The sequence below is a fragment of the Tachypleus tridentatus genome, chromosome 6 (assembly GCF_004210375.1).
Source record: "Tachypleus tridentatus isolate NWPU-2018 chromosome 6, ASM421037v1, whole genome shotgun sequence".
NCBI lineage: Eukaryota > Metazoa > Arthropoda > Merostomata > Xiphosura > Limulidae > Tachypleus > Tachypleus tridentatus.
This window is the reverse complement of record NC_134830.1, coordinates 120,944,889-120,970,823: the sequence shown is the minus strand read 5'-3', so window position 1 is coordinate 120,970,823 and position 25,935 is coordinate 120,944,889. Positions and strand designations below refer to the sequence as shown.

At 33.8% G+C, this 25,935-nt stretch overlaps 2 protein-coding genes across 2 annotated transcripts in view; both read right to left on the bottom strand.

Moving 5' to 3' along the window:
* Positions 1-3,537: 3,537 nt before the first annotated feature.
* Positions 3,538-12,783, bottom strand: LOC143253466 (putative tubulin polyglutamylase ttll-9). Its single transcript, XM_076507433.1, has 6 exons — positions 12,671-12,783; positions 10,379-10,463; positions 9,491-9,677; positions 7,038-7,215; positions 5,528-5,697; positions 3,538-3,832 (listed from the first exon to the last, which is right to left on the bottom strand). The coding sequence occupies exons 1-6, from the start codon at positions 12,752-12,754 to the stop codon at positions 3,550-3,552; spliced, it is 987 nt and encodes a 328-aa protein (XP_076363548.1). The 5' UTR covers positions 12,755-12,783; the 3' UTR covers positions 3,538-3,549.
* A 598-nt stretch (positions 12,784-13,381) lies between these two features.
* LOC143251700 (uncharacterized) overlaps positions 13,382-25,935 on the bottom strand; it is a 41,315-nt gene continuing 28,761 nt past the window's right edge. Inside the window, exons 2-5 of the mRNA XM_076502948.1 lie at positions 22,920-23,059; positions 20,358-20,500; positions 14,980-15,190; positions 13,382-13,536 (exon numbers count right to left, since the gene is read on the bottom strand). Coding sequence (XP_076359063.1) covers positions 13,382-13,536; positions 14,980-15,190; positions 20,358-20,500; positions 22,920-23,059 — 649 coding nt within the window. The remainder of the gene's footprint in view (positions 13,537-14,979; positions 15,191-20,357; positions 20,501-22,919; positions 23,060-25,935) is intronic.

Here is a 25,935-nt window from a genome sequence, read left to right as displayed (position 1 = left end):
ATTATAGGAAATCAGTTTATTTCCACAAACTTTAACAATTTCGTACAAAAATATCTTTATTCACTTTATTGTCTTCCAGTTATTCTTGCCATTTGTCTGTGTCGTTGACAAATCTCGTTCAACTGCTGTTATTGGCCTCTAGTGTCTCAGCAACAAATCTGAGGACTTATAACACTAAATTTCGAGTTTCAATACTGCGGCGTGTAAAGTACAAACAGTCCAATGTGTAACTTTGTGTTTTATAATACATAAATAGAACTATTGCTTTCTGAGCTCTTTCTATTTAATGTGGTCCTAAAAAGTTATGAGTGTATTCTATTTTTATGCTTTATATCGTATGTCCAAATATAAAACAAAAATGTTTTTAAGACTTTAAAATTTGTTCAAAATACATTAATGAAAATGTTTATTATCATATATTGTTTGTTTTTTTTCGGGAAATCTAAGAAAATTTATATAAATTCATTCTTAATCTTAGATTATGTGTTTCGCCAACATAGAATTTGTCACAATTTAATGTTCTCAAATATATTTTATATTTTAAGAATTACAAGTAAATAAATTATTAATGAAACATATCCTTATTATTTTTCTTTATTGATTTCGTAGTTTCAATATAACCTAAATTACAAAACAAATCATCAGTTCTTTCTTTCACAACTAAAATTACCTTACTGAGAAAACTGTTCACTTTTTAGCCTTATTAAACAACTTTTATAAATCGTTAATTTCTCTTTTTGACAAATACTTTTATTACTTTTGGAAAACAGCTTCCATTTTTTAATCTGTTGTTCGTTTTAATTAGGTATTAATAAATGGAATATAAATATGTGTACTTAAACACTGGGTAAGAACAAAAGAGGCCCAGCATGGTCAGGTGGTTAAAAAACTCGACTCGTAATCTGAGGGCCGCGGGTTCGAATTCCCGCCACACCAAACATGCTCGCTCTTTCAGCTGTGAGGCCGTTATAATGTGATGGTCAATCCCACCATTCGTTGGTAAAAGAGTATCCCAAGAGTTGGCGGTGGGTGGTGATGACTATCTGCCTTCCCTCTGCTAAATTAGGGACGGCTAGTGCAGACAGCCATCGTGTAGCTTTGCGCGAAATTCAAAACAAACCAAACCACAGTAAAAGGTATAACCTTTCAGATTAAGTTAACTCATCTACCCTTCTAAAGATTTTTAGGGACTGCAAGAAACCTCGTAATATAACATTTTTCGGATAATGATGTTGAACTAAAAACTGTTTCAGTTCTTGTAATCTATTAATTCTCAGTTCTTCGCCAGAAACCAAACAATACTGTTCAGTTGCAAGAATTGCTGTAACGTTTACTTTTATATGTTTGGGATGATCGTGGAAAAGTCTACGTGTTGTTCGTTTATGGTTTACAAAGTATATCAGTAAAGAACAACGGTAAGCCTAATCTATTGAATTGGAAATCCTAACAAATGTACAAACGAAGATATCGTCGAGAAATTTTAACCCCTACCATTTTTTAGGTAAGCTATAAAATTCTACTTTTTTTTTGGGGGGAGGTTAAATAAAACATAAAAATAATTTTTAATAAATATTTCACAAATCATTTTTGAGCCACTTTAAAATGACGTAAGAAAGTAGTAACAAGAGTAGATGGCTAAGGTTGGTTGGAATTTTATAACGGAAAATTTATTACTAGGACTAACAACAGGAAGTAAAAGATATATTGTAGTAGATTGTTAACAATTACAAAAATAAACTTATTTTTCATAATGGCAAGGAAAAAGTGTACTTCAGGTAAATATTTAATCAAAATAAAAAAGATAAAGGAATAGAAAACAAATGAAAGTAGGTTTTGTAAAGTTAAGGTCTCTAATATGCTTAAATGCTTTATTTTTACATATTTAATAATGTCTCTCATTTTACCTATAAGTGTTTAGCAAGCTGTTGATTATTAATATTCATTTCAAACCGATAATCAGGAATACTCGATCAAAGATAGAAAATTACCCGAGCATCACCTAGTGGATAGTATTCAAGATGGCGATACAACGACCACGAGATAGAGACGTGATTTTAATAAACATATGATGAAAATGCTTTATAACAATGACAATCTATCCAGCTGTTCGGTTAAGAGCAGCCATTCAGATGGCTGATCAGCTATTTAACATTAAGAACAAATGTGCTTGAAACTTAGGGGTTGTACACTTAGGACAAACAATTTGAGTTAAGATGACAAGATGGTCCCTCACTTTTTGAAAACCCTCGATGTTGAGCGTTTCCTGTCGTCCGTCTATCAAAACTTGGAGGTCCTTCCGACTCAAACACAGCTCGTGGCTTATCAAACAACTGAGGCCCTGCAGTGAAAGACATGGGTCGAGAAAGACTTACAATGTCAAGTATTTACGTGAAACGTCAGTACTTACATGTTAGTTCAATTTGTTGTGCTACTATATCAAGTATTTACGTGCTAATTCAATTTGTTGTATTACTACACCAAGTACTTTCGCGTTAGTTCAATTTGTTGTGTTACTACAAGTACTTTCGTGTTAGTTCACGTTGTTCTATTACAATACCACGTATTTACGTGTTAGTTCACGTTGTTCTATTGCAATGTCAAGTATTTGCATGTTAGTTCACGTTGTTCTATTACAATGTCAAGTATTTACGCGTTAGTTCACGTTGTTCTTTTACATTGTCAAGCATTTGCGTGTTAGTTCACGTTGTTCTATTACAATGTCAAGTATTTGCGTGTTAGTTCACGTTGTTCTATTACAATGTCAAGTATTTGCATTAAATTAAATTGAAGCTTGTTATAATCCAGTATGTGATGACTTAAAGCTAGTGTTACTAAACTTGTTATAGTCCAGCATGTGATGACTTAAAGCTAGTGTTACTAAACTTGTTATAGTCCAGCATGTGATGATATAAAGCTAATGTTACTAAACTTGTTATAGTCCAGCATGTGATGATTTAAAGCTAGTTTTATCAAACTTGTTAAAATCCAGCATGTGATGACTTAAAGCTACTGTTACGAAGCTAGTTAAAGTCCAGCAAGTGATGATATAAAGTTAGTGTTACTAAGCTTGTTATAGTCCAACAACTGATGATTTAAAGCTTGAGTTACTAAGCTTGTTATAGTCCAACAACTGATGATTTAAAGCTTGAGTTACTAAATTTGTTGAAGTCCAGTATGTGATGACTTAAAGCTAGTGTTACTAAACTTGTTATAGTACAGCAAGAATAACATCTAATATATGATATAAAAGTCGTAAAAACATCCATTCTTATAGGCTTATTCAATTGTAACGTATAGGGAATATGTACTAGTTTTAAATGAGTTAGTTTAGATACAGGCGGATGAAAAATTTACAACAGAATGAATACCAATGTTTCTTTTGCTAGATTAATGACGTAGTTTCCATGTAAAATGATGTTTTCAAAATTTCAATTCAATGTTTATATTTATAATAATTACCAAACGTTTCGATTTTATTTTTTCTCCCAAAAACTAAGACAAATGAAAATCACGATATATACATCAGAATAGAATAATATTTGGTAACGTTTAGAAAGAAAAATAAATAATAAAAACAAACAAACGTGCCATTATTCCAATTTCTTCCCCAACTTCCTCCAGAGCCTCTGATACGACCCTAGATACTGAGCGAGGTGTAAACAGCATTTTTATAGCGTCCATGACAACGAGATTTTTTATGTGATTGGCTGTCACTCCCTCTTGGCTGTTGGATTCTTGCAGGTTAGGTTGGCCGTTGATGTCCATGATAAATGGATAAAATGATGAATTTATGATGACGTCCAGTTCCATCAACTGAAAACACTTACGACACCTGTATGAACACAGATACAGACCAAACAAAACATGTATCCACTAAGTTCATGTGTTGAAAGAAACATTTTGCAGGATTTTCTCTTATTTCTCCAACACAATAATTACCTATCCAATTAACAATTAAAGATATATATGATGTTACTATTTGTGCTACAAATACGCCACCGTACTTCCTCGTTATTCAAACAATGTAAATTGTTTGTTTTTGAATTTCGCGCAAAGCTACTAATTTAGTAGTGTAAGACTAGAGAGAAGGCAGCTATATAAAGTAAAACAATGTCACTTACGGAGTGATCTTTTCTAAACATGCGAACCATGACTAGAATACATTGTACTCGTCATTCGACATTAGTATTATGCCTATCTTATTTTTTAATACTACTTCTTTATTCAGTTTCTATTGTATAACAGTATTTCAAATAGTAGCAAATGTCTGTGGTGTTGAAAAAGTTTTGTTTGTTTGTTTGTTTGTTTGGAATTTCGCACAAAGCAACTCGAGGGCTATCTGTGCTAGCCGTCCCTAATTTAGCAGTGTAAGACTAGAGGGAAGGCGGCTAGTCATCACCACCCACCGCCAACTCTTGGGCTACTCTTTTACCAACGAATAGTGGGATTGACCGTCACATTATACACCTCCACGGCTGGGAGGGCGAGCATGTTTAGCGCGACCCTCGGATTACGAGTCGCACGCCTTACGCACTTGGTCATGCCGGGCCCAATTGAAAAAGTGAAATAGGCCTAACATATTGGCGTTTGACATGAAATTAATTGCAACAAACAGTAGCGTTGAAAATTAAAATAGGCCGAAAAATATTGTCGTTTGATAGATATAATTAATTACAACAAACAGTGGTGTTGTAAAAGAAAATAGGTTTAACAGTACTGTCATTTGACATGTATAATTAATTACAACAGTCATTCTTGGCTAAATTAAACAGAAATAATGAAACAAAAATAACAAAAAAAATCATAGGAAAACACATTTTTGATATTTGTTTTTGCATTTTAATAATAAAACATATGATGATTTATTATATCTAAGATGGAATTTAGAGAAGAAACTGTAAAATAACAAGCAAGAGAAACTTTATTAGTCAAAAACACCTTCACAGATTCCTAGTAGCATAGGAGCCTATAAAATAATTTTAAATATATTGACTTATTCCTAGTTCATCTTTATAATGAATATTTGTCAATATTGAAAAGTTAATCGGATCTTTATTGGACAGTTTCATAACAACTGTTTGTCCATATAAAGACGCATAAATAGTATTGGTCATGGGACAGACTGTTTTCGATAAAGCAGGTTTTAAATATATTAGGCTTAAAATGGTTCAACTTTGTTCAGAAACATGGATTTTATTATTATTATTTTACAAAACAAATAACCTATTTAAACCTACAGACCCAAATCTACTAAAGTGACTGAACAAGTACAAACTAATTCAAGACTTGACGCTTACTTATTGTAATTGGCACTATCATCCCGATATGTTTAAAATTGCAAGAAAGAGAAGGATATTTCTAAAAATATTCCATAATGCCTCAAATGAACAATATTTTCCTCAGACATAGTAGTAATTAACGAGTCACCCTAAAACCAGACGAAGAAAGTTTTTCAAGCAAATCCTATAAGCAGTACAGAATACGAGGGGTTGGTGGTAAAACAAACTTTATAAAACCACCTTCGTACTTCGGATCGCTCGAAGCTGATGATGATGACGAAACCAGGAATTCAGCCAATAGCAAGAGTTTTGCGATAACGTCATGAAGGTTGTTAAGGGTCTTTTTAACGGCCTCCATACCATGATTCCTTGCGATAAAATACCACAATTGAGAAAGGCTCCACAGCCTACCGGAGATCTGTTAAACAGAAGAACACGGGTTAGATAAGTAATTCTAGCAATGTTAGTTTGTCTTCTGCGGGTAACGCTTGACAGACATTTATATTAACACTTTAAAAAAATTAAAAGTGTTATAATGACATATAATTACAGTTGAAACATAATTTCATTTTAGAAAACGTATTACTATTTTCGTCTTCAATACATAGGTTGAGGATATTACAGACTGACGAATAGATACAGTGTTCATGAGCATAGCTAGATGGAAGTCCCCCAGCTTTGAATTTAATTAGCCAGACAAGTAATTCTTATGATTTAGTGATATATTCGAGTTATGTTTCATAACTACATCACTGTTTTGATGATTCAACGTTGATTTAAATCCTATCAGTAGCCAGCCATTGGTGCATTTATAATTAATTATTTAACTCGTAAAACTTCAAAAGAAAAACAACCAGATTAAATTATTAATTTTTTTTTTCATTAAACGTATATAACGACGTAATAACGTACAGTATTTGTTTGGAATATTAAAAAAGAAAAGTTTCAATCTTGCGTTTCGAGGAGGCGCTGTTGGCCCAATGATTTTGTGTAAACCGAGAATTCAAATTCATTCTTCGTTGAAGCATGCCATGGTTGTATTTAATATATGTACCAGAAGGCCTTAAATGATGATTGCTGCTAAGCACAAAGCTACACCAAGGGATATCTGTGCATCTTTCAATACCTGATTTTTAGCAGCATAATTGCGCAGACATACCACTGTGCCACTGGTGGGTTTTAGATGAAGTTTGGTTTTGAATTTTGCACAAAGCTACACAAGGGCTATCCGCACTAGCCGTCCCTAATTCAGCAGTGCAAAACAAGAGAAAAGGCAGCTAATCATCACTACCCACCACCAACTCTTGGGCTACTCTTTTACCAACAAATAGTGGAACTAACCGTAACATTATAACGCCCCCACGGCTGAAAGGGTGAGCATGTTTGGTGCGACGGAGATTCGAATCCGCGACACTCTGATTATGAGTCGCGTGCTTTAACCACCTGACCATGTTGGGCCTTATGTGAAGAATCAAAGTAAAAAATGACATGTTAGTATTTTCTCTTTTGTTAGCCTGTTTGTTTCATTTAGAGCGAAGCCATATAAGGCTTTTTCCTGTGTCCTCTGCGGGGAATGAACCCCGAATTTTAGCGTTGTATTACATCTGTTCCACAGGAAGTCGTTGTGTAGACCAATTTAAATAGGTGTTTAATCATATACATACTTATTAATATTAATTACTAATTACTATAATTACAATTGTAAGTTCAGCGACAGGGTCGTTTGATGGACATTATTTTTATTTATTTCCTTATTACCTTTTTGAAACCACGGGCATAATCATAACGATGGTAGACGAGTCCTTCTGAGTGAAGATAGGCTCGTAGAGGTGAGAGTGACGTTACCAGTACGTAAAGGCTTAAGCTGACTGGTTGACCAAATATTTTTAGTTGATTCAACACAACCTCTTGGACTATAGCACGGCGATATTCACTACTGTAATGATCATGACAATAAGAAAGAGAGAAGAAAGAAAGAAAAAACAGCTTATTAATACGCAAGGAGCGTACTGTCAATAAATAAATCAGTTATTGGTATTCTTATACAGGAATAATTTTCAGCCCAATCGTAAACAAAAGTATTTCACAGCGTTGTTTTTATAATACGCTATTAAATTTCTTAAAGAAACGTAGAGTTAGATTATGGCAAAATAAAGAAAATAAATATCAGGTATTGTTTATCAAAACCATTATCAGAACCTATAAATATCAGGTAATGTTTATCAAAACCATTATGAGAACCTATACTTATCAGGTGTTTTATCAAAACCGCTATAAGAACCTATAGATATCAGGTATTGTTTATCAAAACCATTATGAGAACCTATAATTATCAGGTGTTTCATCAAAACCGCTATAAGAACCTATAAATATCAGGTGTTTTATCAAAACCATGATCAGAACTTATAAATATCAGGTGTTTTATCAAAACCATGATCAGAACCTATAAATATCAGGTGTTTTATCAAAACCGCTATAAGAACCTATAAATATCAGGTATTGTTTATCAAAACCATTATCAGAACCTATAAATATCAGGTAATGTTTATCAAAACCATTATGAGAACCTATACTTATCAGGTGTTTTATCAAAACCGCTATAAGAACCTATAGATATCAGGTATTGTTTATCAAAACCATTATGAGAACCTATAATTATCAGGTGTTTCATCAAAACCGCTATAACAACCTATAAATATCAGGTGTTTTATCAAAACCACGATCAGAACTTATAAATATCAGGTATTTTATCAAAACCATGATCAGAACCTATAAATATCAGGTGTTTTATCAAAACCGCTATAAGAACCTATAAATGGGTGTTTTTCGTATAGCAAAGCCACAAAAGGTTATCTGCTCAGCCCACCGAGGGGAATCGAACCGCTGATTTTAGCGTTGTAAATCCGGAGACATACCGCTGTACTAGCGGGGGGCGAACCTATAAATATCAGGTATTGTTTATCAAAACCATTAAATGTTTCGTTGTTAGTTGACTTGACTGCAGTTATTTCTAACTTAACAACATTAGCATGGTCACGATGGTTAACATGTTTAATATTATTAGTATAATTGAATTACTAACAGTATAAAAATATCACTCTTTTCTTGGTTTCTACTCCTAACGTCGAAATTAAACTTGTTCACATCACGAACTCCTTACGTAACTTTCACTGAAGAACAGTCTTGTGATATGTATCTTTCAGAACCAATCAGAAGAGGTGACACAAGGAAATCACCAATGAGAAAGCTCGTAGCAGAGAATTATATTCTGTTTTATTCGCGAACTATTAAACGTGACATCTTGCGGGGTTTGCTTGTAATATTTTCTTCTTGATTGTTTCACCCATTTGTAAGTTATCTCAGCAAAGATAGAAAATAAGTGTGAAAAAATCCAAACTTACTCTTAGTTTAAATGTTTTTCAACGCAATAATAAATAATTAAAAATTAATTTTGTTTTCTGAAAGCCAAATATTGATCCCCCTGTTAACAAGATTATGTAAGCAGTCTTAGAACTACGCATAATGCGTACTAGTTCCTGTTATCGAAAAACTAAGGTTTTAATATGCAGAAACGTCAAAAACTAGCTTCAAAATAATTTTATGGTTATTACGAAATTGAAATATGGCTCCTTCTTTACTATATGGGCCTGATATGGCCTAGCGCGTTAAGGCGTGCGCTTCGTAATCTGAGGGTCGCGGGTTCGCGCCTGAGTTGTGCCAAACATGCTCGCCCTCCCAGCCGTGGGGGCGTTATAATGTTACGGTCAATCCCACTATTCGTTGGTAAAAGAGTAGCCCAAGAGTTGGCGGTGGGTGGTGATGACTAGCTGCCTTCCCTCTAGTCTTACACTGCTAGCACAGATAGCCCTCGAGTAGCTTTGTGCGAAATTCTAAAAAACAAAAAAAAAACTTTACTATATCATTTTAAAAATTTATAATAAAACAATTCAGAAATGCCACCCTTTCTTTATTATTATATTTAAAGACCAGTTCAGCCAATGGATAGCTCAGCCCTAATACTGTTAGTTTGTCCACATTTATTGAGATATTTGTATTAATGAATGAGATATAAAAACAAAACAAGAAAGACATGCATGTGATGCACCTACGCATGGGCGACACCCCCTATATTTTGTAATGTAAAGAAATTCTGCTTCTAAAAACATATTCATGCACACGTACTCGCTTTTTTATAAGTGGAACATACTTACTTTTCAAGATCTTTCTGGCCCTCTGGTGAGAAAATATCCAACTGTTTCGGACCAATTCGGTCAACCGAAGAGACAGATTTTAAAAACCACCGAGCTGAGGGGCCGAAAGCCTGCGCGACTTCTTGGAATTGTTGACGTTGTTCCGGTAAAGAAAAACATAAAGGTACTGATTGCTGCCGCAAGGAGGCTGCAGAATTTAAATCAGAATATGTTTTAATAAAATAGCTGCCAATAAACTGGAATATGATAAAATACCAGTCTTTAAACTACCAAATTCCCAAACAGCTTTAACTGGACAATAAGGTGTTTTATACGGATCTATTTACAGTTGGAATATTATATTCTAATTTTTAGATTGCGCTTAACAAAGAGCCAAAACATTTATTTAAGATAATTCCTACTTTTTTTTAAATTAATGAATAACATATATCACAATAAAAACAAAGAAAAACATTGTTGTGTTAAAATAGCAAGCTCTAGCCCTAACAAAAAACAACTACAATTTAACATAGCCATGGTACTAACAAATAATTATCATTTAGCAAAACATATTTCTGAGAAATAGCTTCCATTTAACATGCCATAGTTCTAACAAATACCTACCATTTATAAAGCCATGGTTCTAACAAATAACTCCCACTTAGCAAGCTCTGGTTCTAACAGATAACTTTCATCTAGCAAGCCTTTATTCTAACAAGTAATTACTATTTACCAAACTGTGGTTCTAAGAAATAACACAGTTAAGTAAAACGTGATTCTAAAACCATCTGTATGTCAAGCTTTAGCTTAATAGGAAACGTCACTTTAATAAATAAAGGTTCTTTATCAAACTATCTTCGTAACTCGTGTAAACCTCTAACGTAACCTCGATGATCACTATGATCTAACCTGAAAGCTGTTTACCCTTCATCACAGTAGAACAAAACGCCTCTTTTTTCCACAGGAAACCTTGGATTCCAGGGATTCTGTTGATCTAATTCAAATACAAAAACATACGGCAGAATCATAAAACACCTTATTTATAGAAACTAATGGAATGTGAATTTAATAAACAGCACATTGAATGTTATTTCATTTTAAAAATAATTTACTTTGTTTTCTGGCTGAACACGAAGTAGCCTAACGAGGAAAAGTTATACGTCAGAGAGTTACACCAATAAAAGGACACATTTTAAATCACAACAATTTAATCAATTCTTTTTTGGACATTAAAAAGCATTACTAGAGATTTACACTTCAGATTTCACAAGAAAATGGCCGAATATTTAGGCTACAATTTGGAAGTTACTAGACAAAATTAACTGAAGTAATAATACTTGTCGGCTGTACCCCTACCATATTTTTTTACCACAGTCCGGCGACTAATGATCTGATTTATATGAATAGCTAATAATAACAATAGGTATGATAAATAAAATGTGGTTGAAATACTATTATTATACACTCTCTTGAAGGAATACCTGGAGAATGTAGTGTTTAAAAATGTGTTAGGCCTAATACTAACGTCTTATTACGAGTATAGTAACATATTTTCTTTTGGCAGCCAATTTAATTAAACCTTTTAAAGAACAGGTTTTAATTAATACAATTACTATGAACAAACAACACTTAGAGATTTTTCTTCTGAAATGATCCTTTAGAAGAGTGAAACATTTTCTGAAAACATGAATACTGTTTCCTCAGTTCTTTAACATGTATATAGGAGGGAAACGTTGCATATCAGTTTTTTATTTAAAGTATATTCAGGAGAAAAATGTTATCGTCAGTTCCCTATCTAAAGTGTATACAGGAGACAAGCTGTATCGTCAGTTTTCCATGTAAAGTGTATGTACGAGACAAACTGTATCGTGAGTTCTTGTATACAGAAGACTTTATTTCAGTTCCCTACCTACAGCATATATAGGTGCCAAACTGTATCATCAGTTCCCCACCTAGTGTATGCAGAAGACAAATTTTATCGTCAGTTCCCCATCTAAAGTGTGTAAGAGACAATTGTATCGTCAGTTCTTGTACACAGGAGACAAACTGTATCGTCAGTTCCTAAACATATATGCACATATACAGAAGGAAGATATTGCATGTTAGTTCTTCCTATCAAATTTTTATCTGTGGAAACAACTGATTTAAGTGTTGTTTTTAAATCAAACGTTAGTTGTTAACAACTAAGACCTTGATAGTGACATTGTATTGTGGGATCTGTAAAACATTGACATAACTTGGTATTTAAACTCTATTATAGTATGGATGTGTCAAACTACGTATCGAAGTGTTTCTTCTAATAGAACGATTCTGTATTTTTTAAAGTGAAACATAAACACTGACATTCACATGAAAATGGTTAATAATTACGAGAACAGACAGCATAAGTGGATGTTTGGTGTGTTGGTCTTACAAGGATAGAAGGGCCTGGCATGGCCTAGCGCGTTATGGCGTGCGCTTCGTAATCTGAGGGTCGCGGGTTCGCGCCCGAGTCGCGCCAAACATGCTCGCCCTCCCAGCCGTGGGGGAGTTATAATGTGACGGTCAATCCCACTATTCGTTGGTAAAAGAGTAGCCCAAGAGTTGGCGGTGGGTGGTGATGACTAGCTGCCTTCCCTCTAGTCTTACACTGCTAAATTAGGGACGGCTAGCACAGATAGCCCTCGAGTAGCTTTGTGCGAAATTCCAAAACAAACAAACAAGGATAGAAGACACGAGAAACCTACAGCATAAGTGGGTGTTGGGTGTGTCGGTCTTACGAGAACAGAAGACACGAGAAACCTACAATGTTTAAATGATTTTGTTTGTTTGTTTAGAAATAAGTAGAGAGCTACACAATTGGTTATCTGTGTTCTGCCCACTGCGGGTATCGCAACCCGCAGAAAAACCGCTATGCCACTGAGGGGGGAGGCATATTTGAATAAAGAAGGTTGCTGTTGTAAGTTGATTTTAATACAGTTCGACTTCTCATACAAGTAGACAACTTGTCATAATTTTGTAATCCAGAAAAGAAAATGAACGTCTAGATTCGGGATAAATCCAGGTTCTCGTGTACAATATTTCATCGTCTGAAAATAACAGTGATACAGTCCGTCATTTGGGATATTATTTGGGTGATTATAGTAGGTTTACACCATCAAATCTTTAATCCTCTATATATCTATACTATTACTTACAGCACAAGTAATAAAACGTTCTTACCTTCTGTGATGGTGAAAGCTGGCGGAGTTCCTTCTTGCTTATACAATGTGTTATATCTTTTACACTGAAGGTCAGGCATAGCATAAGTTGCCACTGACTAGAACGGAAATCATTATCTGAAAACAAACAAACATATAAAAGTATGCTAGTCTAGAACAAGACAAACAATATGTAGGCTTAACTTTCAAACTCAACCCCAAAAACAGATTTTGACGAGAAATATTTTTCATTTTAAAACGTTTACATTCGTCTGTGGAGATGTTACAATACGCCTTCAGTCCAAATGACAGAGTTTTTACTTAATGTACGAAATCGGGTTCGATATAGACAGAGACAAAATTTGGATTACAAGAGATAAAGGTTCTTTTCGTGTACTTGTTTATTTCTCTCCTTTTTTTAATTATCTTTAAGCATTTCTACAGAAGTATGTCTATGGTACGTAGATTAAAACAATCCATTCGTTAATTTCATGCCATTAGAGACCTTACAAATCCTAATTTGTTAATTATAGAGGGAGCTGAATATATTATATTTAAACAATTTCGGAGACTCACAACGTCCTTATAATCCATGTCGCCGCTTCCGCCATGTTATAACATCCGATCGTAAGCTTTGATCATATCTCAGAAGTGTAGTTTTTATTGCAAAGGACTCTGTCGTAGCATTGTCATGTTCGAAGCATATTACTCCTCCCTTCAGACTTTTCATAACCTATATGGTGTATGAGGATGACACTTTCTCAGCGTCAGCTTCAACAGTCCAATCGCACAGAACTACATAGGAATCGCCTCCGTCGACTTCACTGGTGGCTATATTCGTACGGAATAGCATGAATATTTGTCTCATTCTCCAGCTGCTTGCTTGAACTGGAGATATAACTGGAAGCCTCATAATAGTAAACTTATACTCTGTTGGCCTCGCTTCTAGACGTACACCCTTCTTTATTACTTTGCAAACTGTTGTTTGGGACACTTGGACGGATTTTGCCACTGTCATTTGTGTTCATGGGTTCGTAAGTTTCACAAGACTACGCATTTTGCTTGCAACGGATAAGGAATGACTTGTTGCAGGTCTCTTTGTGGGTGGCTCTAGTGTCTTATTTTGATTCATATTTCTTTGTTATTCAATGCCATTAGTAACTATGAATGTCCTCGTTTAGGAAATTTTAAATCACCAAATTGAATACATCTTTAGAATATGAGTTTATGAATAGCTTTTGTTGGAAAAAACTGTTCCATGCCCTATTCTAGAGCGATCGGCTTTCGTGACATCACACGAACTAAGCAACTCTAAGAAATGTTAAAATTTAAAAATCGACACGAAGCCTAATCTGTCATTCGATCCACCACTGGCCAAAAAGTTATATGGATTTCGTGGATTTCCATCCTTCATCAGTAACCCTAAATACGGTATAACTTAGTGACAATGAGGCATTTGATTTTGTACTGATTTTGAGTACTTCAAACAGCTTTTCTGATGGAAAGTTCAGAAGAATAAATAAGTAGCATTAATGTTAGATGATAAAAACCCTAAAACCTGAGCGCCTTCGAATGGTTAACCTTTCCACTTCAGACGTAAACTGGTAACATAAGTGCTACATGTTCTCCAAATAATATGTAAATATAAGTCCACTGTGGTGAGTAAAATGCAACTCAAAATAATATAAAAAATCAACATATAGTTCTGATACATTCCGTTCCGCGATGGCTTTATGCCGGCTATGATTGTCATGCGACTTGCTGGGTTTAAAATGAACATAAAGGTTTTATAGAAAACATTCAGTGGAAAGAAAAGGTGAGAAATAACAATGTGATGCGTATTTTAACAACAGTGTTATCTGTTAGTGAAGCTATTGTTAGGACGTCATAATTATTTATAGTTCAAGTACAATTAATTTTGATGAACTTTATTAACATATTGGAAATACACCTTATAACTGTTACGGTTAACTACAACAAACAGTCTTAATAGCTTAAATTATATTTGTCATCAGGTCTAGTATAATGTTCTAACAGTACATCCTTTATATAGTCCCTTTGGGAATGTACAATAAGGGACTAGTTAAATAATACAATGTTTGAAAATCTAACTACATATAATTATACTTGTCATCAGACATTAGTATAAGGCCTATTATATTTTTTATAACTACATTATTTACTTAGTCACAAAGGGAATAAGAGACTAGCTAAAGAATACAGTGTTCGAAAATTTAATAGACCTAACATTGATATCTTATGACACGTATAATTATATATATTCATGCTTCACTAGGTAAGCACCATAGAAACTAAGACTTAACGGCTTGCCTGGATTTTTCCTTGCATTACGTTTCCCAAAACAACATCTGGTTCTATTCTTTCTTTGATCTTCGTACCACGAGGGACGCTCTATAAAAAAACTATAATTTTGAAGAACCTTCTCGTACAGAGGAAGGTCTCTTGTGATCGCGCAACGTTGACCGCGAACGATGGCGATTTTCTGTTTAACTTGTAGAACTTCTAAAGCGGTTGTTTCTATCTGTAAATATACATCAGATTCATAACGTATGAATAATATACGTTTATTATATTATTATAATAAACCTTATTATACTTTACAGCATAAATCTGTAATTTATTAAATTACAGTATAGTATTCTTTATTATAGTTCTTTATAGTATTCTGGAGTTGGTAAGGGAGCAGTAAATTAAACAGACCTCTTAACAGGATAATGGTTAAAAATGTTAATTATTTAAAAATGTTTCTGTGCATGGATAACATACTGTCTCAGTCCTCTAGTTTAGAAAAGTCAGACATCGAGTAAGACCACAGTTGCACGATTCTTACCAACTTCTGTTTGACAACTCCTACCGGTTCAATGGTGAGTTAGAGAGCTTACATACGAAGCCCCCTTTATGAATTGGATGTCCACAGTTGGTATATCGCTGATAGCCCATTATGTAGCTTTGCGATTAAAATGAAACGTTTTCTTTGATTGTTGTTACGTACACAATGGACTATCTGTTGCACCTACCATGAATATCGAAGTCCTTTTTTAAACGGTGTGAGCTCTTAAACTTACCGCTTAGCCAGCTGGAGGCACAAACAAACCTGTTTGGTTGTGCAATAAGATAAGAAGCGGAAGTTGTTGTTGTTTGAGTGACGTAGTACGCAAATGATGAAGATCCTCTGGGAGTAAACTGGGAAAAGGTTTGGGTTTCGATTTCTTCAGACGCATATATTTACACTACTCGTACGTTATGAATAATACACAGAGATCATAACAAAAATGTCTTAAAACAGCGTTTTAGGGATGTGAAATGATGTATTAAATGACATTGATTGTTTTGATTTTGTTAAATTACAGTATGATATATAAGTCTAAAGGCAGCGCTAAAACTAAACAGAGATTTTTCAATGAAAGTGAAAGAAAGTTTTGTTTCATGTAAATATTTTATCAACATTTATATGAAAACAAACTTTGTTTAATTGTCTGTTTGTTTGCAGTTAAGCACAAAGCTACACAATGGGCCATTTTCTTTGCCAACCACTGGTATCAAAATCCGGTTTCTACCGTTGTAAGTCCGTAGATATGCCGCTGCGCCACTGGAAGGGGACACTTTGTTAAATGATATTGAGAGTTTTAGTGACATACAAGCTATTTTCTTAAAGACCAGGTCAAACAACCACAAGATTCAGGCATAGCTACATATTACAGCTTCTGCACAAAAGAAGGGAAACCCGTAAGAAGCATCTATCGCCAATACGGCTTTTTAAACCGACTATCAGTATTAGCTGTTTCACTTTAATGTTTCAACAACTGAAAATGCGAGGCGTGTGCAAAAGGACATTAAAACTCGAACCTTGAATCTTTTGATCTACAGATCGAACGCTAACCACAAGGCTATGCCTGATCTTCGTTTTGTAAATAGAAATTGTAAAATATGTTTATCTATATCTAATTGTTTATTGAAGCATAAACAGTGTGCATATTTTTGGATGTTTTTATAATTTTGGATCAAAGCTATATAATGGGACACTAACCCTAATATTGAACTGAAACACTGGAAAAAAAGCAGTTACTTAACTGTGCTCACCGCCAGCTCTTGGGATAGTCTTGTCTAAACGAATAATGAGATTTGATAATCACTCTTATATCGCGCTTCCTGTCCTAAAGTGTGGAATAAGTGTATAAAGTATCCGGACCCAAACCACGAATTCTCACGTTTACAGTCCGAGCTCGCCAATCCGTGATACACACTCGGTCATATGTGTTTGGACGTTTCTTTTAATTAATTAATTAACGTTAATCTTTTAATTGAATAATTAACGTTAGTCAACTGTAAAGGGCAGCTAATCCACAAGGCTTAAAGAGGTCGCGGATTCGAATCCCCGTCACGCCAAACATGCTCGCCCTTTCAGCCATGGGGGCGTTATAATGTTACGGTCAATCCCACTATTCGTTGGTAAAAGAGTAGCCCAAGAGTTGGCGGTGAGTGGTGATGACTAGCTGCCTTCCCTCTAGTCTTACACTGCTAAATTAGTGACGGCTAGCACAGATAGCCCTCGAGTAGCTTTGCGCGAAATTCAAAACAAAGAAAGAAACAAAGAAACTTAAAGAGGTCACAACATTTATTCGATAACAGTGTTTAACATAAGACATTTTTATGGAAGGAGCTCTAATTATCACCCACTCATACAGCAGTAACTTCCTGATGAAACCTTTGACACATCAGCGTCTTATGCTGTTATTTGGATTATTCTGGTGTATTTTTACAGAGACTCTTATATTCGAACAAAATATCATATGACGACAACCTTTATTAACACTTTTCATGTTAGAATGTAAATCAGCAGATATATATATATACATACATACATATAACAAAATAAGAAGGAATCTTCAATAGCCACGACTTTGAAAATTTTTTTAGGCGTGATTAGAGTAAATTAATCTGTGAGGCTTTTCTTTCCCTTTTTTTTTTTTTATAAGCTATAGTTTTGTGTACCAGCAATACTAAGCGTGGGGCTCGCGTATACCCGATTCGATCTTATTACACATAATGATTTCTACCAGCCTACCCTCAAATTGAATTCTTTTTCGGCAGAATTAAAGTAAATTGACCTTTGAGACCTTGAGCAAGGTAAAATATAACACTAGAAAGGGTTGTGGTCCCCTGAGTCCAAAACTGTAATTAGATCTCAAATCGGTCAAGAGATGACGGAGCTAGAAACTAAAAGTTTGTATTCTGAAAACTCAGAGACATTCTACATTCGCTAAAAAACACTTGGTGTTTAATTTATGTATCACTAAAACAGAACAAAGATCTGGGTCACAGATATGGTGTTCGAAGTTGAAGTCTGACATAAAGGCTAAACTTTCAGAATTAATAAATTATATTTTCGATAATATAATCAAACGTGAGTTGTTTCGTTAAAGCCATGTGATTGGACAAAGCTTGTAAGTTTGTGAAACATGATTAATCTAAAGTCTAAACACACATGCAACTAACGTCCTTAAACATTAAAAAAATTAAAGTATCCAGTATTGTCCTTTTAAAAAGAAACAACAACACAAAAACGTATTAACCATAAGAGTGTTAACTGTTATAACTGATGTCTAATCTTTTAATCATGAACATTATTACACGATGAACCACCATATTTCATCCGTACCATATCTTACGTATCTGGTTCACAACTTCATAATTACTAAATATAATTTAAAACAGAAGGAATTATTATAATTTATATGCGTCTGTTTGACATCTTGGTAAAATAAGAGTTAGGATGGCTTTGAAAACAGACATTGGTGAAAAGTTTAAATACAGAGTTTAAAGTTTCTAAGACATGCACAACGAGTTAATTATCGTACAGTACATCAGGTTGAAGATAAAACTTGTACTTAGATTGTAGGTGGGCTCAGCAGATAGTCCGATGTGGTTTTGTTATAATAATAATAAAAAAACACACACACACAGATTGTAGAAGCATAAACTTGTACTTTATATTGTCGATATACAGACAGATTCTGTTCAGACAGAAATAACATAAACTTGTCCTTGTGATGGAAGTAATATAAACTTGTGCTTCAGATTAAAGTAATATAAACTTGTACTTCAGATTGAAGTAATATAAACTTGTACCATACATTAAAGTAATATAAAGTTGCACTTTAGATTAAAGTAATATAAACTTGTGTTTCAGATTAGAGTAATATAAACTTGTACTTCAGTTTAAAGTAATATAAACTTGTGTTTCAGATTAGAGTAATATAAACTTATATTTCACATTAAAGTAATATAAACTTGTATTTCACATTAAAGTAATATAAACTTGTATTTCACATTAAAGTAATATAAACTTGTATTTCACATTAAAGTAATATACACTTGTATTTCACATTAAAGTAATATAAACTTGTACTTCAGTTTAAAGTAACATAAACTTGTGTTTCAGATTAGAGTAATATAAACTTATATTTCACATTAAAGTAATATAAACTTGTATTTCACATTAAAGTAATATAAACTTATGCTTCAAATTAAAGTAATACAAACTTGTACTTTCTGTTAACATGATAAACTGTAATAAATGTTAAAGTACCGTATTTATTTCTTGACATTCACATGTAGAAACAGATACATTAAACTTTGTGATTCTTTTTTCCGTTCACCGAATATTAATCGTGACACGAGGCTTAGCTTTGACAAGTTTTCTTCTTTATTTGAAACGGTGCTTATAAGTTGACTTATGTAAAATTTCGCGTCGTTAATGAGCCAGTTTAAATACTGACCATTGTGTATATTGAAGTAAGTTCCTGGAAGTGTTAGCCAAGCATGCCAGACGAGTCACAAACACAACGAAAGGATAAATATCCGATACAATACTCTCACGTATGCCATCACCAGAACGTGACAATCGCGCATATAATCAAAAAATCAATAATTAAAACTAGCTTTCTGGCGAGAAATCTTTTTCCAAAAGGTTTTTATATATTTCCATTGTTTGGTTGTTGTTGAGCGCAAAGTTACACAATGGATGATCTGTGCTCCGTCCACAGCAGATATGAAAATTCGACTTCTATCATCATAAGTTTACAGATACATCACTAAGCCACAGAAAGTGGAGAGCAGTTTTACAGAACACGCGTTTTAGGACGAAAAGCGGTCGATATTTATAGCACTAACCTTGGATTTCTACGTTTGTTTTTTTCTGAATTTTACTCAAAGCTACACGAGAGCTATCTGCGCTAGCCGTTCCTAATTTAGCAGTGTAAGACTAGAAGGAAGGCAGCTAGTCATTACCACTCACTGCTAACTCTTGGGCTATTCTTTTACCAACGAACAGTGGGATTGACCGTCATATATTAATGCTCCCACGGCTGAGTGGCATAGAACATGTTTGGTGTGATGGAGATTCGAACCTGCAATCCTCAGATTGCGAGTCGAGTCCCCTAACTGCGTGACTATGCTGGGTCAAGGATTTTAAAAGTTCAGTGAAGGTTAGAGATAGAAGTAAAAGAAAATTATTAAAGATATATATAATTAGATTATAAAAAGTTCGTCGTTATACAGTCTCAAATTAAAAAATTAAAAGTAAACACAATTACAATTCTTATATCTCGCAAAGAGAAAATCAAAATAGTGAAAATTAGAATTGTAAATAGTTACCTATGCTTTACTTAAAATAAAGAAAATCTTACCTCTGAAAGAAGTTTCTCCAGTTTACTAATTTCTCGAGTGGGTGTGATTTTTGAAGTATTCAAATTAGTCGATTTTTTATTTTGAGATAATATATTCCGTTGGAGAGCGCCACTGACCCCGATAAACGAAGGCAATTTCTGATCTTTAAGTGTAGAAGCGAGAAAAAATACGTTAGAAAATAAAATAGAAATTTCACTATTTAAGTAAAAGCAGTGAAGGATTTCAACAAAAATTCTTTTAAATTAATGTAAGTTACGATAAAGTAAGACATTTGGCAAAATACTATTTAATTTTTGTTTAAGGAAGAATTTGATCAGGTTACTTTCTCACTGTCGTTGCTAACTGGACAGAACATTTAAGGTTTCTTTATATCTGTAAATATCAGATTACACGCTTTCAAAAATGTCTTTTTCTTTATTAACTAAATTCACATATCAATTTTTTTTTATTCTTATATCCATTTGCCATTATACACATTATTTAAAGTGTTCATATTTCTAACAAAACATGGAAGCTTAAAGTAATTCGAGAAATGGTATTTATTATTAATTAATTAGTAATTCAGAATTATTTCATTCAAAAACACAAACATACACCAGATAGTTTATTTCACAATCACTAAAATAAGCTACGAATTTTAAGGCATAAGACGTATCTGGTTTCATCACATTAGTTAAACCTAACACGAGTTTCTGATTTGTGTGTTAAATTGCTACATTCCTAACATTATCAAATAAAAACAATGGATCCAAACGGTCAGGTTAAAGACTCCTAGAGTTCAGATATAGCTGTCCCCTCATTTTGAAATGCTAACCAAAGATAAAAAATCTATTTAGCAGCGTTCGCCGCCAGTGGGTTTGTTTGATTTTAAGTTGAATAACTGTGTTGACTCTCATTCACATACAAGACTAACAGCTAAAAGTATTAAGTGTGTTAAGAGCCATCTGACCCTGACCTTAGCGAGCTAACCACAACTGATCTGAATAATAGCAAGAGTCTTTTGTTGTTGTTTTTTGTGAATTTCGTGCAAAGCTGCACGAGGACTATTGGCGCTAGCTGTCCCTACTTTAGCAACGTAAGACTAGAGGGAAGGCAGCTAGTCATTACCATCCATCGCCAACTCTTGAGCTACTTTTTAAACAACGAATAGTGGGATTGACCGTAAATTATAACGACCCCACGGCTTAAAAGGCGAGCATGTTTGTTTGTTGTTTTTTTTGGAATTTCGCACAAAGCTACTCGAGGGCTATCTCTGCTAGCCGTCCCTAATTTAGCAGTGTAAGACTAGAGGGAAGGCAGATAGTCATCACCACTCACCGCCAACTCTTGGGCTACTCTTTTACCAACGAATAGTGGGATTGACCGTCACATTATAACGCCCCCACGGCTGGGAGGGCGAGCATGTTTGGCGCGACGCGGATGCGAACCCGCGACCCTCAGATTACGAGTCGCACACACGCCTTAACGCGCTTGGCCTTGCCGGGCCAGCATGTTTAGTATGCGAGGGATTCGAATCCGCGACCCTCAGATTACGAGTGGAGCGCCCTAACTACCTGGCCATGCCGGGCCACAGCAAGAATCTGCCGTCACACACATAATCTGCGTTGCTAAATCGAACAATCCTAACGTAATTTCCAGCATTAAGTTATGAAACCTTAAGTGTCAAGTTGTAATTTAATAATATATTGAATGTTCCTCTTCTTTCAGTGCAAATTACACAGTAGACTATATGCATGCTTGTCATTTCCAGTGTTGATACATTATAATGTTAGGAATGTGGCATTAACACTCAAATAAAGGACTCACGCTAGGCTTAACAAATATAACGAAACCAGAAAGGTCTTATGCCTTAATATTCGTAGCTTATTTTAGTTATTGTGTTATAAAATCTCTGGTGTTATGAAACCTCGAGTTTCTAGATCTGTAGTTTAATAACATGTTGAAATTTACTAGTTTTTTAAGCGCAAAATACATATTGTCCTGTGTGCGTCTTTGTCGTTTCTACCTTTAATATCGAACTCCGAATTCTAGCGTTGTGAGTTTATAATATTACCCGTGAGCCATGGAATGTAGTATTAAAAATTACTCGTCGTTCATATTGGTTGAAAATTTATGTATGTATGACAGTCTAGCTGTGTATTTATTCTCGTTGAATAAATTATTTCCGTGCGGTTTCAAAGCATTTTAATTAACAGGAAAAAGTTGTTCAACAGGTCCAGAAAATTTCAATTTTTGGAAATACGATCTATACTACAAAACAGAAAAAAAAATGAAAAAAATTAAAACACAACGTTTCAATAAAATGATTTTACGTTTATAATTATCGCCCAGAAATAAGTTGGTTTTAAAAATTAAAAAATTATGGAGAAAGAGTGAATTATCAAGTTGAATATTATTTTAGCATATAAACGAGGTGTGTCAGCTTAACAATTACTAGGTCTAATAAACAAGCTAAACTTGTATACCTTTTCTGATAGGCCTAACGAGCAGGCTAAACATAAATACGTTGTGCATTAGCTTAGGAATCACTAGGCCCAATGTGCAGGTTAGTTGATACTTACCTGAATGAGGAGAAAAGTACAAGAGCGGATCCAGGAAGACATAACTTAGGTAGCAAGATATAAAAGCAAAACTAATTGTCAAGACCAAAAAATCACGCAGCGGACGATAACGGAAGAAGACACGGTTTCTCATGGTCAATCTATAGGGAGTTTATATATATATATATACATATATAAGTTAAATAATTTCAGAATTATCGTGACATTTATTACCGTTTTAATAAACAAGTTTATTAATTTATGTGATGAAAGATAACAAGTTCAAAAATACTGTTGAAATATTTCGGTGGTCAGGGATTGTGTATGTTGCATTTTGCTATTCAACAAAATATTTTAATATTGAAATGAATTAAACAACGCCAAATGACTCTACCTGACAATCACTAGTTACGTCACATTCACCAACCGTTATGTTACATCATTCGTTTTAAAATATGGTTTAATTTAGGGAAGTTAGATTTAAGACAGTGGTTTTGTTTTGATGAGTATCACACTGGCATTAAAATAAAACAAAGTAGTTTTTACAGTAACTTAACAAAATATACGGACTGATAACAAGCATAAGATCAGATTTGTATATATTATATATATATTTATATTTTTCACTCTTAAGCATAATATTACGGAGTGTTTAAACGGTAACACAAAAGATACTTTACATTAAATATAATATTACAGAATATTTAAACCGTAAAACCAGGTTGAAAATATTCATAGTTTGAAATGATTAATAATTTCACAGGTTAAAAGTTTTTCACACCTTAAATTATTAATAATTTTCATGGGTTAAAGGTTTCTCACAGTTTGTAATTGTCAATAATTTCACGGGTTAAACGTTTTTCACAATCGTAAGTCATACATTAGTTGATGTACTACAACATTATTCGTAGTCTAACGTTACCTGTAACCTCATAGGCTAAAAAACTGTTTCCAGTCTAATATTGTTCATAATTTCATTGGCTCCAAAGTGATTAACTGGACTTGCCTTTCGTTTCTCCAACGAGAAACGGTAAAACTCCGTTATTGAGTTTGGCTGCAGGAAAACATGTTATGTTTGTTTGTTTTTTGAGTTTCGCGCAAAGCTACTCGAGGGCTATCTGCGCTAGCCGTCCCTAATTTAGCAGTGTAAGACTAGAACGAAGACAGCTAGTCATCACCACCCACCGCCAACTCTTGGGCTACTCTTTTACCAACGAATGGTGGGATTGATCGACACATTATAACGCCTTCACGGCTGAAAGGGCGAACATGGTTGGTGTGATGGTGATTCGAACCTGCAACCCTCAGATTAGGAGTCACACGCCTTAACCCACCTGGCCATGGCGGTCCAACATGTTATGAATCTTAGTTTTAGTCTTAATGTAATTATATATGAATTTATGGTCGTCACAAATATGTATAATTCCGTTACTTTTCCCTAATATTTCTGTTCAAAAACTGAGAAATATTCATTTTCATATTTGAGAAATTGAAGTCGAAAACTTTATATTCTGAGTTTTTCTTTTTAAGGTCACTTCTTTCCTGCTTTTAATTCATGTAGGCCTTAACAAGTAACTATCTAACAGTAATTTCATTTCATTAATATTTTGTTCTTTACAAGGAAACAGTTCTACTTTGAAAATATCTCAATTATTTCGGGGTTATTTGTGTTTTTTATGCAGATTTTGTTATAGTTTTGTATGACTCAAAATAAGAGTATAGTCATAATGTGAATTACATTAATCTTACAGGAAAATTGAAAAAAAAAAACATACCAGGCTGAAAAAAACGAAACAAAGTTGGGCCATTTCCTTAAGGGAAGAACAACTTTAAGATCATAATCGTCTGCTGAACAATGAAATTCGAGGTTTCAATAAGTATTTACAGAATTTTTACCATGGACGTCCTTACTGTTAATTTACCAAACTATAGTTAATATGGATGTGATTAGTGTTAATTAACCAGACTATATTTATCATGGTTGTGTTTACAGTTATTTAACCAGATTATAGTTGTGTTTACCATTAATTAACCAGACTAATTACTCAGGTTTTAGTTATTATTGATGTGTTTACCGTTAATTAACCAGACTATAGTTATTATGGTTGTGTTTACCGTTAATTGATTAAATTATAGTTATCATTGATGTGTTTAGTGTTAATTAATCAAACTATATTTATCATGGATGTGTTCACCGTTAATTAACCAGACTATAGTTATCATGGTCGTGTTTAACGTTAATTATCTAGACTATAGTTATCATGGTTGTATTTAGTGTTAATTAACCAGATTATAGTTATTACTGATGTGTTTACCTATTAAATAACCAGACTATAGTTATCATGGTTGTGTTTACCGTTAATTAATTAAACTATAGTTATTATGATTGTATTTACCTTTAAACAACCAGATTATATTTATCATGGATGTGTTCACCGTTAATTAACCAGAATATAGTTATCATGGTTGTGTTCACCGTTAATTATCTAGACTATATTTATCATGATTGTGTTTACCGTTTATTAACCAGACTATAGTTATCATGGTTGCGTTTACCGTTAATTAATCAGACTATAATTTTCATGGTTGTGTTTACCGTTAACTACACAGACTATAGTTGTCATGGTTTTGTTTAGTGTTAATTAACCAGACTACATTTATCATGGTTGTGTTTGGTGTTAATTTACCAGACTATCGTTACCATGTATATATGCAAAAACGGCTCGTTTGGGTTGAGAAAATATTTTACATAGAAGAGCGAACAACGTTTCGACCTTGTATGTAAAATATTTTCTCAACCCAAACCAGCCGTTTTTACATATATATTTCTCTACAAGTGGGTTTTCTCGACATCACTGATTATAGTTATCATGGATGTGTTCACCGTTAATCAACCAGACTATATTTATCATTGATGTGTTTGGTGTTAATTTACCAGACTATAGTTATCATGGATGTGTTCACTGTTAACTAATCAGACTATAGTTATCATGGTTATGTTTACCGTTAATTAACCAGACTATAGTTATCATGGTTG

Excerpts from the sequence above, each read along its gene's own strand:
- LOC143253466 (XM_076507433.1), bottom strand. The coding sequence starts at position 12,754 with ATGCTATGCCTGACCTTCAGTGTAAAAGATATAACACATTGTATAAGC. Across the intron at positions 10,464-12,670 it reads AGCTTTCACCATCACAGAAG|ATCAACAGAATCCCTGGAAT; the intron begins GTAAGAACGTTT and ends TATTTGAATTAG. Across the intron at positions 3,833-5,527 it reads TCAGCTTCGAGCGATCCGAA|GTGTCGTAAGTGTTTTCAGT; the intron begins GTACGAAGGTGG and ends GTGTTCATACAG.